Genomic DNA, 20,447 nt, shown 5'->3' on the forward strand with positions numbered 1-20,447 from the left:
TATGTGTACCCTTAGAATCAATAGTTTTGATTTACAGTTGACATAAGTGAAGTTTGCTGAAGCCTCTGGGTCCATTTTAATAAAATCCAGAATTATCAGATTCCTCCCTAAAGGAAGATGATTTAGGCTGCATATAGACAATAGTTAGTTCAGAAGGGCAGTTGCTGAATCAAATGGGGAGAGAAATATTCTGATTACTCCAAGATAGAAGAACTCAACAAAGATATCTCAAGGCAGAAAAAGTAAGATCAATAACTTCAAGCATTATGAATGCCTCAATACATTGTTTAATGTATAGAACAATAAACAATTGTTTGGGTTTTTTTCTTTTTTCATTGAAATATGTCCTAGGAATTTTTTAAATTCTATGAATTATTTAATAATTTTATTCTTCCATTAAAGTGGTGGAAACAAAATAAACAAGCAACAAAATCGCCCAGTGTTGCTCAAGTTGGTGGTCATTACTTCATTTCAACTATGTCATCACTTCCTGGACAGAAGGACAGTTGAAACATTTCCAACTCATAAGCTCACTGTGTTCTGTTGGGAAGAACACAGATAGTGTCCTGTCAGGTGGATAGAATCATGAATTCTGCTGAACTGAGCTAAATTGTTCCTTATAAAACCATTGTGAAACCTGAGAAGTCTAGCCTTGTAGTTATCTTGAATTAACCTCGTGATAACAAGTGAAAGGATAAAGTATTTCTATCTAGGCTCAAATAACATTAAAACTAGGATTCCAAGATGAGTTGTTGCAATAACTTCTCAATCAATACCATATCTTAAAGCAAAAAGCAAGGAAGGAAGGAAAGAAGAATGGCTCAACAAGGAAAAGGTCCATTGTCTATGGGTTTCAATAATCTCTCAAATGTAAGGAATCCTCTTTTTGGTACTCTTACTCACAAGGGAAAGAATTCTCTTATAGCCATCTTAAGTCAGAAAAAATAAAATTCTTCAAAGGCCACCACACACTGCCCTGGTGGTTCTTCCCTTGTAAGACTGTGCCTTCCGTCTGGTTTCTGGGAAATCTCCTCTATAACAATACAGTATTTTATCTGGGGATTGTACTGCTAAGGATAATGAAGTTCTCGCTCTTCATTTTCTTGCACATGAGTGACTATATTTGTTTGTTTGTTTGTTTGTTTGAGACAGAGCCTCAAGCTATCCCCCTGGGTAGAGTGCTATGGCATCACAGCTCACAGCAACCTCCAACTCCTGGGCTTAAGCAAGTCTCCTGCCTCAGCCTCCCAAGTAGCTGGGACTACAGGTGCCCGCCACAACACCCAGCTATTCTTTCTTTTTTTTTTTGGTTGCAGCCATTATTGTTCTTGGTGGGCTCGGGCTGGATTCGAAGGTGTATGTGGCTGGCACCTTAGCCACTTGAGCCACAGGCGCCGAGCCCGAGTGACTATATTTGAATGGAACAATTTCTATCCTCTTAATTTTCATTTTTAAAAATAGGATGATAGCACCTATGTTTCCACATGTTAAAAATAAATATATAAGGTTCAGTCAGTGCTCCAGATGTTTTCAATCTTCTTACGGATGAGTTACTGTGAAGATAAAACATCTGGGTGAATAACAATCCAGCTGGTATACAGATTTATAAATCAGATAGATACAGCCCACCTCACTAAACTTAGCAAGACCAATTTCCTTTATGAGGGCATTAAATGTTTACGTTATTACAATCTAAAGCAAGAGCTTAATGCTTCAGTGGTGCTGAACACCAACAATTCTTTATTAAAATGCTCCCTAGAGGGGTGGAGGGTGCTGGTATGTTCTTGAATTTTCTACTGACTAGTTTTTACTTTAGAATATTAGATATTATTTAAATGGGTTATCAGAAGCTTGACACTAAAGAGGATGACACTAAAGACACTAAATGTCTAATGACACTAAAGAGGATGTTGCTGATGCAAATTATACTTTACGAAATTTTACAAAATACTAACAAAATATTCTCTCTGTGTTGGCCACCTCTTTGTAAAATTCCGTAAAAATAGTTTGTTAAAAAAGATACACTGAGCTACAATTTCCAAATTTCTGTATGTATGGTGTCTTTTAGGACACCCTCTTCTTTGATAACAAAAATGGTCTGTGATAGTTCATTTTAGGTGCTCAGCTTGACAGGATTAAGAAAGCTGTGAAAGCATTACTTTGCAATGTGTCTGTGAGGGTGTTTCCAGAGAAGATTAGCATGTGTGTTTCAGTGGACTAGGTAGGGAAATCAGCCAGGCCCCAGAGAACAGCAGAGGAATGCTAATGTGTGACTCTGTCTGCTACACACTCTTCCTCTCCTCGCCATGGATGACAACTCCAGGCTCCCTGGACTTTGGACACCAAGGCTTTTAGCTGGGGTCCCTGGGGTTCTCAAGACTTTGGCTTTAGCCTGAGAGTTCCACCACTGCAGTCCTTGCTTCTAAGCCCTTTGGACTTGGACTGAGCCACTCTACCAGCATTTCAGCGCCCCCAGCTTGCAAATGGCCTGTGGCAGCACTTCTGAGTCTCCATAATCATGTGAGCCAATCCCCCCATAAACCCTCTTCTGTATTACTATTGAGCACGTTACGTTGAGCTTTTCCGTTCGTGGGATACTTTGCTTGAGATGATGTTCTCCAAATTTATCTGGATAAATACAAACTAGTACACACCCAAATAAGATAAAAAAAAAAATCATATTCAAAGGCAGGGGATGGAGAGAAAGGGTTGAGGGGAAGGGGAGGGAGATTGCTAAGTTTTCACCTAACCGCCTCAATGTAGGGGTATATGGCACACCGCCTGGGTAAGGGGCTCAACTACAACTTGGACTTTACCTAACAAATGCAAACAATGTAATCTAATTGTTTGTACCCATGTATTAATCTGAAATTTAAAAAAATAAAATAAATCCTCCCTCATATATCTGTCTGTATATACATTCTATTAATTCTATCTCTTGGGAGAACCTTTACAAAAAAGTGGTGATATAAATGGATGGGAGAGTACCTTGTTAAAATCCAAGTCACACAAACTAATTTCTATTCATACTTTTAAGGTATTAACATCGCCCTTATTAATTTCAAACTATATATCACAGTTTCTAAACCATTTTTAAGCAGTTCTTTTACACACAGAGGGCCAATTCATGAATTATTCATTTATATGAGCAAAGCTCATAAAAGGGCACAAGTGTATAAAAAATACTAATTTCTAAGTCAATGACAAGGGAATCTGTAGAAAACTTGAAATTTGAAATAAAGAAAATTATTCTTTGATCAAAGATAATCCTCGCTTAAATATCAACATGTATTGACTAGCACACCTCTCAGGGAAGGGTGCCGCCATCTATTTGACAGATAGACCATTAGGGAATTCATGAATGCACTAAAAATATCAGATTTTTTTTTTTCTAAGAGTTAATAATAACTCATAAAGTACTTGCTCTTCTTCCTTGGTGATTTAATGTTAACTTGACAGCACTTTAAGAAAGGAAAAAGGTAGTAAATGCTAAACTTCAGTGTCACTTTATACTTCCCATAACATGCAACTTGGAAAATGATAAAGTGATCTCTTGTATGAAAATGAATAAAAATTCTAACTAGGTTTCCTGTTAGAAGTTGACATATGCATCACCTAGGATGAAATTCTTTTATAAAGCATGAAATTAGCTCTCTGTCTATCATATATTTACCTACCTAGCCATATAAATGTTTGTAACTGTGTAGTTTAATAGGACAGAACATTAAATACTGTAAAATTGAATGGTTGGAAGGAGAGGAAAGAATTAGTCATTTTATTAGTAAAACTCCACTGTCTTTGTAACGAGTAGCCATTCCTACCTGACTATAGTGACAGCACATTGACAGAATGTGGCTATTAATTCCCTCTAAACATTACATCACAGAAAGATTTTCAATTCATCTGAAACCCAATACCAACCAGGGACCTTATAAATTTGTTTCATAGACTTCAATGGGCTTGTTTGTAAACTTGAATGCACTAACTGCAGATGTTCTCATAGGCTAACATGTGGGAAGGTATCTATAAGAAGATGTAAAGGAATTATAATTTTGTTTATGAATGTGTTAGTTTTCTTTAAGAAACCTTGGCAGTATCACCTTTATGGAGGAAGACCAAACTCTTCTGCAAGCATTTGTGTAAGGTCACGTGTGTAGGGGACGCAACTTCTCTATTTTGACCAGGTAAGGAAAATCATCTAAAGGTTGCAAGGTATTTTCCCGATCATGCCCAGAAAAATAACTGCTAAAACTTTCTTGGCTAACAGAGGTTACATCAATACTATAAACACTCTCGTAGCAGAAGTAATAATTCTTCACATGTTTTTTTATGTATTTATACACATAACATGGATCTTTCTCTAAATGCAGTCTTATATTTTATATTTTCTAAATAGTCACAAATCTAAATTCATATATTAAGTAATTTTTCCCTTAGTAAATAAAACTAGAGAATAAAACCCCCATCTCTGATTATCATCCAGTAAGGAACATGTCTTTTGCTCTGATCATTCATTTTGTATGTCATATTACAAAGGGTACTGAAACCATTTTTAAAGAATACTATCCAAGAAGATAATATAAAATTTAATTTCTCAAGGAGTTCTAAAATATAAAAAAGCTCTAAAATATCCAACACTGAACTTCAGCTTCCATCATTCACTTGATCTTCTAGATAAAAATCATTTTCAGAAAATCAGACCTTACTTTTTCAAAGTAACTGTGTTAATTTTTAATCCAAATTTGATACTCTTCCCTTGATGCTTAGAAGGTGGAACTACTGACAACTCTAATATATAAAAGGGTTGATAAAATTCATTGAACTAGGAAAGAGTGAACTGAAATATATACATAGAAAGGCTATAAGGCTCCCAAAGCTCACAGCGACTTTCAGTTGGTCAAAGAAAAATATAATCCCTGCATTTGGTGAGGATAAACTACCCACTCTCACACATGTACACAGACATCCCCTCAAAAGAAGGGGCAGAAAGGGTTTTTATTTTTTTCTATCTGTTTGATCCAAACATAATACAAAAATTTGTTTTCTAAGGGTCACTTAGTGGGAGGAAAATAAAAAAATAAAATAAGTAAATAAATCACTTACATAGATATGATAATTGTTTTGGAGAAAAAGTAAGTTTGATTCAAATACTAGGCAGAAGATATTAGATTTCATAAACACAAGAAGATTGTCAGAGAATCCATTGAGGCGAGACATGCTTTAAAAAAAGGACTGTGGAGAGGCCAGTGTGCCGTGTGAATAAAAAAGCCGAGAGAGCAGAGATGAGTGATGAGGGCACTTTGAATTAGGTCGGATGATAGATGATGCTGCTGCCACAGCTCAGAGGCAATGTGGGTGCTGAAGGCGGGATGAATCCGACAGACACTTCTAAGGAAAAGTCTGAGCTTTGGTAACTTACCGGATATAGGAAACAGAGAGGAGAAGATAAAGAGGTCTTTAGTGTTTTATACCTAGGGACCAAGAGAATGGTAGCGTCAATGTCACTTAAGAAGACATTGTTCATAAGACAACAGTCAAAGCATTGCTTATTTTTACAAAAACCTGAGCCCCCTGAATCTTGAGTTTGTGTCTGATGGTCCTGGCTCAGGATTACTTCCAATCTCTGCAGTGCTTTTCAGCACTCCTGAATTAGTTATGGACGTGCTTAGAAAATGCTCACCCGTTTGCCACCAGTGGTCAAGGACAGGTACTCGGAAGACCTTTTTGGACCATTCCAGGGTCTCCACATCACAGCGTTCTCCAGCCACAAATAATGTTTTGAATCTGAATACAAGAGACACAGTGAATTCCAATTATTGCTTGAAAGTAAATCTAAATAATTTCATCTTCATTTTTTAAACCTTGTCGACTCTAACCCTATTGATCGTGTGAAAGAAAAACAGCTGTGTTACCAGGATCTCACACTGTGGAACAATGAAGCATCACCCGTCTGACCCAAATGTAGCCAAATACATATCACAGCATGTGAGTTAGTCACTTCAATAGTTGAATGCACAAGCTACTGCTTTTCAGTTTTGAAAAGTACAATTACATGATCTTTGCACTATACTTGTCACATGTGTCTAATAATCAAAGATTAAAAAGTCTTTTGCTCCTTGATATTATCCCTGCTAATTTTAGCTTCAAGTTTGAGTGCTGTGTTCTCTCTTAGGATATACACAAAAATACACTCAAAAGTATCAGCTGAGGCAGCGAACGGGCTTTTACATGAACTATTTGTTCCTTCTGGGAGGTTCTTTTGATAAAAAATGACTTTGATTTCAAGACTTTTCCCCAGTCCAAGGACATACATAGAGAAGATAGCTGAAGAAAAAGAAAATGCAAATGTGACCTTCTACGTCAAAATGGTTCTCATCAAAAGGAATGAATCCAGGGTTACTAAGAGGTGAGAGAGAGTTAGCATCTTTGGCAGAAACGTCATGGCACAAATGAAAAAAATGAAACAGGGAAGAATAAATTTAGGTTGACCCTATTAGTGGCTCATTGAGAACATGGTTATTCCTCTTCCATTTTCAATGCTCTTATGGAATGTCTGCAAAAAAAAATGGGTAGTGGATGAAGCATTAATTCATTACCACCAAAGTCAAGTCAACAAACAAAAACTTGCCTACTCATCGTGGGCAATGGAATGTATATCACGTTTCCTGTTCTTTATCTTCTGATTCCGTAAAGATTCATGGAGATCCGAGTATTTCTACTTCTATGTTCCAGCAACATTGAGTTCCTGTCTCTGCTATAAACATGTTTCTATCTCATTCTATAATTGTTTTATTCCTTGTCCATTTCCTACTAGGAGCTCCCAGGTAGCATTCATCGTTATGACCCTAACACCGGTAAACACACATGGAGATTTTAGGTATTTAAAAGTTTCTAGATGCTCAGAATGATGAAGTACGTAGGGGGGGATTTCGAACAATTTTTGGCCGTCGGACTCATTCTTCGAAGTGAAAGAGGAGACAGGTTGGTTTCTAAGAGTGTGGAAACGGATGGAGGAACAGCCACTGGAGGAGAGAAACGTTCTGGAATGGCAATTTTTGGATGTTTAAGTATACAACATAAACGTGAAAGGACCCAAGAGCAGCCAGTGGCCTTTGGCGGATTCCATCAGCAGCCGGGCAGGGTCAGCAGGGATTGCACAGGTTGGGGTGTGATATGGAAAAACAAAGATGTCAAATCTGCTACCAAGGCTGCCTGGGGACTCCAGAGGAGGCAAGAGGATTGGGAGGTGACACAGGAAAAATAAGAACAGAAGACAAATAGGAGCTAAGAAACTAGAAGTCACAGAAGAAATTTTTAAAATGGTGAAAAATGAAGGCAGTGAGTAAAACGGGGTACAGTGTTAAGACAGGACAGTTTCCGCAGTCAGTAAATGGGGTGCAGTGTTAAGACAGGACAGTTTCCACAGCCAGTAAATGGGGTACAGCGTGAGAGGACAGTTTCCAGTCAGTAAAACAGGGTGCAGCGTGAGAGGACAGTTTCCAGTCAGTAAAACGGGGTGCAGCATGAGAGGACAGTTTCTGCTGTCAGTAAAATGGGGTGCAGCTTCAGAAAGGACAGTTCCCCGCTTAGGGATCTTTGCACATATGACCATTCTGAGGGACGACAGCGTTTATGATAGCTGAGAGAACCCAGCGTTGAAAGACATTGGGGGAAAGAGGAGTGTGTGAATAGCAGGATTATCATCAAGATAGTATCAGAAAATAATTCAAAGACCACAGCAGTGGAGAGTAAAGAGAAAGTCCAGGCAGGGAGACAGCATGCACTCAGTAGAAGCTGGCCTCTGAGGTGTCCACAGTGTTCAAGTCCTCATGGTACCCTAAAGTTACAACCTCACTGCAGCACCTTCCTTAACCTTCATACATAATCTTGGTCCCAAATGGGCACATGGCCTCCATAGCGGGGGGAAAAGTGAGAGTTTGATTCTTTTAGAGAAAATCCAGTTTACAAATAAGCTATTGAAAACACATGTGAATTGATTTGTAGGTATAAAGGAATCTCTGATAAATGGTGTCTATTTCTGAAGTACAACCATTTGAAATAACTGATGGTAATTTTCATCTATAGATGAGACTATCTCTACATAAGTGAATAAAAAGAGGTTTTAGTTACATTGTGTAAAACATTCAATGTGCAGTTACTGTTCCATGTTTTCTGTAAATCAAGACTCACCATTTACTTATACAAAGATTTTAAGGTACTAAAATTATCATATCATAATATCTTATTTTTTGGAATGATGTAGTTGGAGCCATGAGGATTACCTAGATCAGTGCAGTCCAGTTGAAATACAGGGTAAGCCACAGATGCAAAAATACATGTAGTTCAAGTTTTTCTAGCAGCCATATTCAGAGATGTACGAAGAATGAGGTCAAGTTGGTTTTAATAACATATTTTATTAAATCACATATATCCAATAGTTATTTCACTGTGTAATAAATGCAAAGCTACAAGTGATCTACACCATAGCCTTTTTAAAATATTAACTCTACATTTAGACTTAGCACATTTCAAGAGCTCAGCAGCCACATGTGGTTAGTGGCTACCATACAGGACAATGCAGACGGAGGTCATGACTTTGCAAAGGAGCAATTGGATAGTAATACTGGTCTCATAAACTTTTAGATTTAATAGTATACACTCAATTCCTCCTCAAAACCATTATGCCAATAATAATTTCTTCAGATTTGTATCCCCATGCATGCCATATCTCTAGGTGGGCAAGTGCAATTAAACACAGCTAAGACAATCCATTATTTAATATTTCTGTAAGTAAACTATCAACAAAACAACTTTGCCAAATATAAGGTTGTTTGGTTTAATAATTAGGCATATTTATAGGATTTCAGGTAATAGTATAATATAATTTCAAATATGTTTGTGTAGCTGCCTGGTGACATAGGTCCCAATCTCTTACTCAGAATTATCGAGGAGCCATTCTTTAACCCAATAAATACCAAAGGTAAAATGTCTTGGTAAAGACCCAGAAGCCTCATTTCAAATTCCAGATAGGAAGAGTCTGTTACTATGACCAGTATTTGTTAAGAAATCACTGAATACCTTCTGCTGAGTACCCTCTGGTAGTACGCAGAGCTGTCGGGGCTTTGTTTAAATCTTTGAAAACAAGGAAGGGAGATAAAAGGTAAGAATAGGAGAGCAAGAAGGAGGATTAATAAGAGTGAGAGATCAATTTTTTTTGACAAATTATATACGTATTTGCAATTAGAGATAAAATTTAAGTCATCAAACGTATAAATTTACAATCTGAGATTAAAATTTGAATATCAAATAAGCCTTCATCAACTGTGCTTTTAGGGATGGTGACTTTGATTTCAAATCGAAAACATAAACAAAGCGATAATAATATGCCACGTACAAAAAATAAGAGAGGAGAGAAATGAATGGGCATGAGCCCAATGTCCTTTCTCCCAATTTTATAAAATTTGGGCACAAGTGAAGACTCGAACAAAGCTTAAAATTAAGCAAAAGGGAAGCATAAAATTGGTAACATTGTCAAATTGAATTTATTTCAAAACAGTTCTCCTCCTAGAAATGAATACAAAGCTAAAGACAAATCTGATGATTAACTTTCTGGTAATAAAGTTAAGGGTGAAGGAAACTAAAATGAATATATTCTTTTAAGTTTCATAAACTCCCAAAGAAGCAAAAATTGCCCTTCACTTGTGCCAACAGATGTTAAATAAAAATAGATTATATCAGTGATGCCTCATTAGCTTCTTGTTCATGGGACAGGCCGTCTTTATTCTTTGCCATCGATATTCTTTGGTTATCTCCAGCTTCCCTTCACTCTATTTTCTTCTATTTACTACCCATTAGGATTCACTTTTAAAATGTAAAGACACTCGTGTCAATATTACACGTGTATTGGACCTCCGGTTAATGGCCGACTAGCATTTTGTCCAACAGCCTCTCAAGTACAACCAGACAAGCTGGACAAAAATGCAGAAATGGAAACACCTTGCAAAGGCATCAGAGAACTGAGAGAGCCACGAGTACTTGAGGCCTAAGACCCCAGTGAGAAAAATGCCTAGAGAAGTAAGCCTGACATTGACATCCTGCTTTGTTCTCTTGGGACATTTGCCAATGGCCAAACTATAGTTGGAAAGCTAAGAAACTGAACAAAAACTCCATGAGTGAGGAGCTCACACATTCTCGTCATCATAATCTCTCGTGATAGGAAAACTGTAGTTCAAAACCCACAATGGAAAACAAGGTTTTGTAAAACACCCAGGAATTTGGTTGGAATACCTGAAGATGTACACCCTAACAAGAGGAAAACTGGAAAGAAACCAGTCATCGCAGACACTGAAGTCGAGCTTCAAATCAGCTAACTCCCAATTGGCTTCAAGTGAGCTTAAGATAATTGCCTGCTAAACTTTAAAAAATATATATGTACACATATTTCCCAATTAAAACTTCCACACCACATGAAAAGCATTTTTAAAAGCAATGATGTAGAATTGTAGCCATAATAAACAATACTCATTGGACACAACACAGAAATATTTTTCATGTTCCTGAAAGTTAGATCACTTTCATGACTTAGAAACCTAGCAGAGACATCCATCATCCTTAAACTTTTAAGTTTGTTCAATAACAAGATTTTCAGTATCTTTTAGTGAGAATTTTATGGAAGAGATACTGTGAATATCTCTACATTAAAAAATACTAAACATAAAAATATATATATATAATTTTTTTGCCATGAGTATAATTTGCTTTCCTTTAGAGTTCTCCTATCCTCAAACTTGCTAGCAATAATGCCATCCTTTCCATCTGTTTCTCTGCTTTCTATATGTTTAGAAAACTTCAAACCATTTACAACATGGCCACATTCATATTCATGTAGCCACATGTCTCCAGGCTTCCCTGTGTAACCTGAAGGCACTGAGACACAGATAGGGTCACAATCATTTCTCCATTTTTGGCCTCAACAAGCTTTCTCAACTTAATAATAAGGCAATTCCTTCTAAGCTGAAATTTTTATTCTAATCGCTACGGGGAGAAGATGAAAATCAAACCATCTCTGTTGCTTTAAATATATTTTTCTAACTTGTATGATTTACTAAAATTCTACTTTTACACAGAATGATTTTTATATTATTTACTTGTCTGGTTTGACTGCTGCGCTGATTGTTGCCAGCTAAATTAAAAAGTGATTCAGTAATGAGAGCTGAATACTTGGATTGCTTATATGCAAATCTATCCCGAACATAAACACCAAAATGTATCGATTCATTGTCATTCCAACACTCAGATGAGCACATATTGGGGGGGGGGCATATTCAGTCATGACATTGTCTCTGAAAGCTTTTACAGGAAAGGATTGTTGGTAACTTTCTTAAGAAATTTTATTTTTATCTGTTTGTTTTTGTATTTGTTGAATTTTAATACAGGTGGTTGCTGAAGTGAGGAACCTACTTGTTGAACCTTAGATCTCTTGTCTTATCCATCCTTGGTATTTCCTACTCTGTATCTTCCGGCCCGCATCGTTCATTTCTTCCCCACTCCCAAGCCTGGTAACCAAGATATTCTTCCCTATCTCTGTACATTTGAAATTTTTGTTTTTAGATTGGTTCATATAATTGAGATTATGCAATATATTTCTATTCTGGCTTATTTTACTGAAAATAATGTCCTCCAGTTTCATTCAAGTGGGGAGACAACATAGTTAATGACACAATCTCATTTGGGGGCTAAATTATTCTAGATTATATATATGTGCCACAGTTTCCTTACCCACTTATCAGGGACTCAACAGGGACTCAGTTGTTTCGATCTCTTAGCTATTGTGTATAACGCCGCAATAATCATGGGAATGCAGGTACTTTAGGAGGTAGTATTTTCATTTGCTCTGGGCATATACCCCAAAGAGGGATTGCTGGGCCATATGGTAATTCTGTTTTTAATTTCTATAGAGAAGTGTATGTCGTGCTATTTTTTATAATGATGTACCAATCTACCTTCCAATCAACAGCACAGCAGTTCCCCTTTCTCCACAAACTTGCCATTGGTTATCTTTTGACTTTTTGATTGACTATAATCCTTAAAAAATGTGCAGTGATACCTCCTAGTGGTTTTGATTTGTGTTTCCCAGATACTTAGTTGTCCATGTATATTTGAACTTATTTTTGTGCTCCTCTCTGTTCTGTGCCACTGGCCTGTTTATCCCTCTTATTTATTTATTTATTTATTTTTATTTATTTATTTATTTTTTTTTTTGCAGTTTTTGGCCGGGGCCAGGTGTGAACCCACCACCTCCAGTACATGGGGCTGGCGCCCTACTCCTTTGAGTGACAGGCACCGCCCTGTATCCCTCTTTTTTCATGCCAGTAACCTGTTGTTTTGATAACTATAGCTCTGAAATATAATTTTCATTCAGGACAAATGATGCCTCTGACTTTGTTTTTCTTTCTCTGCATTGTTGTGGCTATTTTGAGTCTTTCATGTGAATTTTTGGCTTTTTCCTAGGTATGTGAAGAATTCTGTTGGGATTTGGAGGGATTTCATTGGATCTGTATATCACTTCATATTCTAAAGACATTTTAATACCATTCATTTTTCCAATCCCGGATCATGAGATATCTTTCCATTTATGTGTATCTTCATCAATTTCTTTCATCAATATTTTAGTTTCCAATGCTTGGATCTTTCATCTCTGTAGGTAAACTTATTCCTAGGCATTTTATATTTTGATGCTATTGTACTATGCATATGGCATTTTTTTAATTTCTGTTCAGTCAGGTCATTATTTGTACACAAAACACTACTGATTTTTGTCTGTTGATTTTGTGCTTTCAAATTTACTGAATTCTTTTCTTAGCTCTAACAGGACTTTTTGAGGACTCTGAGAATTTTTAGGCATAGGATTGCATCATCTGTAAGCAGGGATAATTTTACTTTTGCTTCTTCACGTGGCGATAACTTTAGTTCTTTTCCTTGTTTGATTGTTCTTGCTATTATATCTAGCACTACCCGAATGGAAGTGGTGAGAGTGGGCAACTTTGTCTTTCACCAGATCTTAGCAGAAAAACTTTCCACTTTCTCAGTTAGAGTTTAGCTGTGGGTTTTTCAAAAGTGACCATTATTATTGTAAACTTTGCTCCTGTACTTAAATTGTTCAGAGTTTTTGTGTTGTTTTTTTTTTTAATCAAGAAAGGATGTTGGACTTTGTCAAATGCCAATCACACTATTTGCTCTTTTATCCTGTTAATGGGATATATTATGTATGTTAAACCAGGATTAATATCAAGGATAAATACCACTGGATCGTGATGTATAATCTTTGTGATATAATATTGGATTTAGCTTGCTAATATTTCACTAAGGATTTTTGCATCAGTGTTCATCACAGAAATTGGCCTATGGTTTTCTTTATGTGTTATTGTTGTTTGGCTTATGTCTGAAGTTGATGCTGAGATCATAAAATGTGCTTGCAGGCATCCCTGCTGGTTTTCCTTTTTTTTCAGATAAATGTAATAAGTACTGCTAGTAATTCTTCTTTGAATATTTGGTAAAATTCAGCTGTAAAGCCATCTGGTCTGGTTTTCTTTTTCTGGTAGGTTTGTGATTACTAGTATTTGTTTATTCATTTTTTTGCCTGGCTGATCTCTTCATGGTTGAAAATTGAATACTGAAATCCACTATTATTGTTTTATTGATATCTATTTCTCCCTTTATATTCATTAACATTTGACATATGTATGTCGGTACTTTAATGTTGGATGTACATATATAATATTTACAACAGTTATTCGTCTGGATGAATTGACCTCTTTATCATTAATAATGACCTTCTCTGTCTCTTGTAAAGCTTCAGAGTTGAAGTCTATTTTACCATAAACATAAGCATAGCCACCTCTGCTCTCTTTTGGATATGACTCACTTGGAATATCTTCTTTGTTCATTTCACTTTCAACCTATGTGTGTCCTTAAATCTTAAGTGAATCACTTGCAGGAGGAATATACTTGGATCTTATTTTTATATCCACTCAACCACTCTATGTCTTTTTTTTTTTTTTTTTTTTTTTTTTTTTGAGACAGAGCCTCATGCCGTCCCCCTGGGTAGAGTGCAGTGGCATCACAGCTCATAGCAACCTCCAACTCCTGGGCTAAAGTGAGAGTCCTGCCTCAGCCTCCCAAGTAGCTAGGACCACAGGTGCCCGCCACAATGCCCGGCTATTTTTTGGTTGCAGCCTTCATTGTTATTTGGTGGGCCTGGGCTGGATTCGAACCTGTCAGCTCAGGTGTATGTGGCTGGCGCCTTAGCCACTTGAGCCACAGGTGCCGAGCCTCACTCTATGTCTTTTGATTGAAGAATTTAATCCATTCCTATTAAAGATTATTACTGGTAGGTAAACACTTACAACTGACATTTTATTATTTCTTTTGTGGTTATTTTGCAGCCTGTTTCCCCTTTCTTCCTCTCTTCATGGTTTTATAGTTTTTCAGGTAATGCTAAGCTTTGGTTCCCTACTTTTTATTATCTGTATATCTGCAGTAAGTTATTATATTGTGGTTGCCATGAGGCTTACATAAAACATCTTAGAGATATAATTCAATATTTTGAGCTGATAAAAACTTAACTTTTGTTACAGAGAGACTTTGTTGAGATGCCAGAGAAAAACTGGAGACACTTATTCTGTCCTCCATATACAATTATGTTTTTGCACTGTGTTTATGTTTTCCATGTCACGATTTATATCTTTTTATATTATGCATTGGTTACTTTTGATTGTTTTGATTTTCATCATGGAGGATCTGTATAATTTAGACACCACCATTATAATATTGGGGTATCTTAAATTAGATTATGTAAGTACCTCGACAAGGGAGTTTTATACTTTTCTATATATTCATGATCATAATTATCATCCTCTGTTTCCACTTAGCCATTTCTTGTAAGGTGAATGTAATGGTAATAAATTTCCTTAGCTTTATTAGTCTGTGAAAGGCTTTATTTCTCCTTCGTTTCTGAAGGGCAGATTTGCTGGGCATAGTATTGCTGTCTGGCAGGTGTTTTTCCTTTTCTTTCTGCACCATCTGTTTTCTCTTGACCTCAAGGTTCAGTAAAGAAATCCACTAATAGTCCAATTGAGATTCCTGTATCGTGTCACTTGATGATTTTCTCTTGCTCCTTTTAAATCTTTCTCTGTTTTTGTCTTTTGACATTTTGATTATAATGTGCTTCAGAATGAGCATATTATGGTTAAATACATAGAGAAACTTTTGAGTTTGGGGATGTGGATGTCTGTATCTCTCTCCAAACTTAGCGATTGTTCCACCGTCATTTCATTTCAGTAAATAAGCCTTGGTCCTCTCCTCTGTCTCCCTCTCACATAAAGTACCATGAGGGTTTGTTCACTCACTGAGTCCCATATGCCCTCCAGGCTGTCTTTACTCTGTCCTTCATTCCCCCCTCACCATCGTATCAAAAGACCTATTGCCAAATTCAAAGTTTCTTTTTTCTTCTGCTTCATCTAGTCTTCTGTAGAAGGTCTCAATTGTATTTTATTATTTAAGTGAATGGATGATTCTTCTCATTCAGATCACAAATTATTTTTTATTTCATTAAATTATCTATTTGTATTCTCTGTTTCCTTAAAATTATTATTTAGAGTTATTTTTCAAGAAATTCATACATTTCTGTTTCTTTATGGCAAGTCTGAGAGAATTATTGTGTCCTTTTGATGATGTTTTCTGTTGTTATTTTTGTTTAATGTTCCCTGTGTTCCCTGAGTTGATGTTCGTTATGTGGTTGTGCAGCCACGTCTTGCAAACTTTATAGTGTGGCTATCAAGGGGAAAAACTTTCACCTGCGGATGGGCCTGATAGACTGCCACACTGTACTGTAGTATCTATGTAGCTTCTTAAGTTGTGATCAATGTTAGTGATGACTGCAGATGCCTCAGCAATCTAGGCTGCAGGAATCTGTGACAGTGACACTGGCTGTGTGGGTTATTAGGACATGGGCTTTGGAGAACATATTGTGCTTGTCTTTCTCAAAGAGAGTTTTAGATGTGTAGCTTTTCCTTGGCATAGGTCTAAAACAGTTCACAGGCAGCCACAATGACACTGGGATCCAGAACATTCTATGGTTTTTTTTTGTTTGTTTGTTTCTTTAAAACACAGCAACATAAAATTCAAATACTCTGGTATTTAACTTAAAAAAAATTAAACCACCTTAATTCAAGCCTATTTTTTGACTTGGAAAAAAAACTACTAAATCTCTTATTTTATGATAAGATAATGATAGCAATGACTTACTTCAGAGAGGTTCAATGAGAAATGATTTTGGAAATTGCTTTAGAGATACAAATTGAAATAATTATCTTTGAAGGTGCATAACATTACACAAATATGTGTGTCAATAAACATCACAAAAATATCACAACATCACAAAACATTACAAAAAGTTCTCAAAACACATTATGATAAAACAAGAATAAATATTTTCCTTCACTTTTTCAAAAAATCTAATTTGAACTATAATCTTCATATTTTACCTGCATATATAAATTCAAATACTATTTCCCTTCCATTAAACCAATTTTCTGTTTTCAAAAGACAGTAAGATGCTATTATATACGTGTGTGTCTGTCTATATTCATTAGAACTCAAAATCGGCATTTTACTTTTTAAGGGAAACATAAGCAGAGAAAAGGTGAAAAGAAGAATATTTGGGTAATATTGAAACTGAAATAGCTATCATACAGTACTTTTAAAATCTCAGTATAATTAAAATTTTAACAACTTCTAAGCTATATTTTGAAGAGCCATTTTCAGTAACATTCAGAATCTTTTGGCTCTTCCCATTAGAGGTATTACAGTACCAGAAAAAATTAGTCTATGCGGAAGGTCACCCTGACTGCCGTTTCTAACGTAATTTGCACTGAGCACCCAGCTTCACCTTGTCAGAGAGTACTGCTTCCCCAAGGCCGCCCCAGGGTCCTGCTGACGAATCGCTCTAATTGCAGTTGGTGCTGTAAACAAGGCGGCCACTCCGTGCTCGGCCAGCACTCGGAAGTAAGCGCCCGCATCGGGGGTTCCCACCGGCTTCCCCTGCAATGAGATGCATGCAAAATGTCAGGCACTGGGGAAAATGTCTCATATTTCATTGACAGTTCAATATTCACACATTTAACACCACAATATCAATCAGATGGGGCTCTCCATAAATCTTAGTTTTTAAATATTTTCATGTTCTGCCATAAATATGACAGACCCAATCAATACCCAGGCATCGGACAGGCCGTCTGCTCCATCTTAAAAGCATGGAGTCACCGCATCTTAAAAGCTTTCAAATTCCAGATTTTTCTTATTCAAATTTTTAAAGAGCCGGAAAATCATATCATATTCAAGTTAAGAACGCAAAACAGTCTCGTATTTGACGAAATATTTAATACATTATTTTGTATCCCAGGCTATAAAATGTGAAGTATGGTCTCTAAGAATTTCAAACATAATACGTGTCTTTTCAGGATTGCTGTTAAGAGTGAGGATAGCCGTTCTCAAAACATCTAAGAAAAGGGGAAAATCCAAAACCATCGTGACTTCTGAGCAATGACCTTTTCAGTGAGATGTCTCACTCCAAGGAAAGTAACTTCTACAGGTCGAAAATAATCCAATGAGATAAGATAACCCAAAGTGCCTGCTTTTCAGGCTCAAAATGACATTATACGTGTTCACTTGAAGAAAAGATGCAAAAAAATTTAAAAATTTTGGCAATCTATTCAATTAACAACAAAAAGAACTTGTGATTGATGTCTCTGCAAAGTGGAAAATATGAGCACGTTATGGACATCAATCAATAACGTGTCAGAAATTCTACATAGACCATGAAGTTTACCTGGGCTCGGCCCCATCCCTCATTCCATTCTCTGTCCACTACGTCTACTTGTGTTTCTCAAGCAAGGTGCCTAGAATGTTAATGTGCACAGAGTGAAACTATATACACATATTTCAGCCAAAATTCTTTGGGTAGAGGTTGGGCTAAACAAAGGACAGGTTTGTGATCCAGGCACCATTTCCTGAAGCCGTAACAGTATCCGAATACATCAGGAATTTCTAGGATAATGAGTAACTGGGTCATATTTCCTAGACGTCTCTAACCAGATTCTCTGAGTTTCCCCCCAATTTTATAGAACACATGAGGGAACCAATAGACAAAGAAAAAGAGAGGGAAATATTTGCTATTCACAAATTCAGAGACCTCCACAAACAGGGAATAATTAAAGAACGTGTGATAAATGGGAGGCGGATCATAGATGTCCAATAATTTTGATTTAATATCCACTAATTTCGTTTTTGACAAGGCATTCTTTAATTTTTGTTCTAAAATGGTTAGCCTTTATATTTTTTAGTGGAAATGTTTCTCATTTAAAAAAATTACCTCTGTAGGTTTTGTATATTGCTTTCTCCCTTGTTCTTCTAATACCAGAAAGTGTTTGTTTTAACTAGAAATGTATTTTTTATTATCACAACTATCCCAACACTCCTGACTTCCATTTACTCCATTACTGCCTCATACAGGTCAACACATTCAAATAATATTAACACTTGGCAGATACAATCCAGCAGCGCACGCACACAGTTGGACTCACAAATTTTGAAGAACTGAGAGCATCAGTTCAAAATGAATCTGCAACTTTATTCTTTCTAACAAAGCAAAGCGAACCTCTGATTTTTCCTTCTTGGATACGTCTTAGGCACTGGTCAGTCCCTGGAGTATTAGACTGTGACTTGAGAAACTTGATCTCACACACATAAAAATGATCTGTGTACTGACCTCAAGCAATTGACTTGCCCTGTCTATGCTTCCATTATCTCACCGGCTGCATAAGAATAAATCACTTTGCCAATATTTCCTCAATAAGCTAAAAGCACCAAAATAATATCGTAAGATAGTTTGACCTCCAGTGAAGAAAGATATTTTATAGGGAATTGAAATGAAATTCTACTATAGTGCCAGTGTTTTGGGATAATGAAAATGTATTGACGAAGGGTTAGATTAGTGTCAATGAAAATGTTATATTGTGTGTGACTATCTAATAGAGCACACGACATGATGGATTTCACAATGCCTCTAATTATTTATGTTTAATGATAACAATAAGGACAGCTTAATGTTGTTAGACATACAGTCAAGCACCAGATAACAATGTATAGGACAAAAATGAAATACATATAAGACTATATGATTATATTACTTATATTACTATAAGATTATAATGCTGTATTTTTATTTTCCCTTTTCAAAGCTTAGATACATTAGGGTAAATGTTTATACTGTGTTACAATCACCTACACTATTCAGTACAGTAACACACTGTACAGGTGTATAACCTAGGAGCAGGAGGCTATACCATATAACCTTGGTGTGCCGCAGGCTATACGGTCTAGATTTTTGTGTAAGTACATGCTACGATGTTCACACAGTGATGAAACCGTCTGAGAACACATCTCTTAACACACATCCCCACTGTTAAGCAATGCGTAACTGTGTTAGTAAAAATCTTTATCATACTTTTTATAAATAGCATAAGGTTATTATCACTGCTGCAATCCTGACCCTTTGCCAAACAAGTTTCATCAATATGATAACTTTTGAGCATAAAACCATGACCCTATAGACCACAGAGAACAGCAAGGATGTGAAAAACCCTGAGATATTCTTTTGTAAGTTAGTTGAACACAGAAACGTCCCATTGATTCACACTTTACTGTGCATTCTCCAGAAGATAATCCAATGCTATAAATAAAATGCTTCCATGTTTAAGAATTACTTTAACATGTTTATACTTTAATTGTTTTAATTACAAATGCACATATCTTTTTATTTAACAATTCCTCCTGTATAAATTTGTTCTCCAGAAATATCAGCATATTTAAAAAATGACACATCTAGAAGGTTATTCATAGAAGTATCATATATAAGGTTATTCATAGAAGTATTATCTATATTATAAGAGCAAAAGCCTGGAAACCTAAGTGTCCAGTAAGAGAGAATTTGTGAAATAAATTATGAATGTCTACACAATGAGCTACTTTAATTTTTTTATTTTATTAAAACCTATTTGATCTGAAATTTAATTGGAACAGGAATTATATCAAAGAAATTACCTTTTCCAAAAAAGAAATACGGTGATTAACATAAATTTCAAGTCCCGAATGATGTAAACATTTGAGGTAACATAACGCAGCGCAAAACAGGATATTTCGTTGAAAACTACAGTTCCCATTTATTTATCACCTTGTTTAGGTAATTAGTCCCAGCATATATATTCATTTCATATTCTGGGAATAATTCAGGAATAAGCCAGGTAAGATCCAACTGTAATAGAACTTATATTCCCCTAAGTATGAATGTGTTTATGTGTGTTTATGTGAAAGTATTATTAAAAATTACA

At 36.1% G+C, this 20,447-nt stretch overlaps 1 protein-coding gene across 1 annotated transcript in view; it reads right to left on the reverse strand.

The window, feature by feature from the left end:
• The window catches only part of ACSS3 (acyl-CoA synthetase short chain family member 3), a 156,174-nt gene that overhangs the window by 43,855 nt on the left and 91,872 nt on the right, over nt 1-20,447 (reverse strand). Inside the window, exons 7-8 of the mRNA XM_023509215.1 lie at nt 16,949-17,100; nt 5,681-5,784 (exon numbers count right to left, since the gene is read on the reverse strand). Of these exons, the coding sequence (XP_023364983.1) occupies nt 5,681-5,784; nt 16,949-17,100 (256 nt within the window). The remainder of the gene's footprint in view (nt 1-5,680; nt 5,785-16,948; nt 17,101-20,447) is intronic.

This window comes from Otolemur garnettii, unplaced genomic scaffold (genome assembly GCF_000181295.1).
Source record: "Otolemur garnettii isolate 467f Iridium unplaced genomic scaffold, OtoGar3 scaffold00007, whole genome shotgun sequence".
Taxonomy (NCBI): Eukaryota; Metazoa; Chordata; class Mammalia; order Primates; family Galagidae; genus Otolemur; species Otolemur garnettii.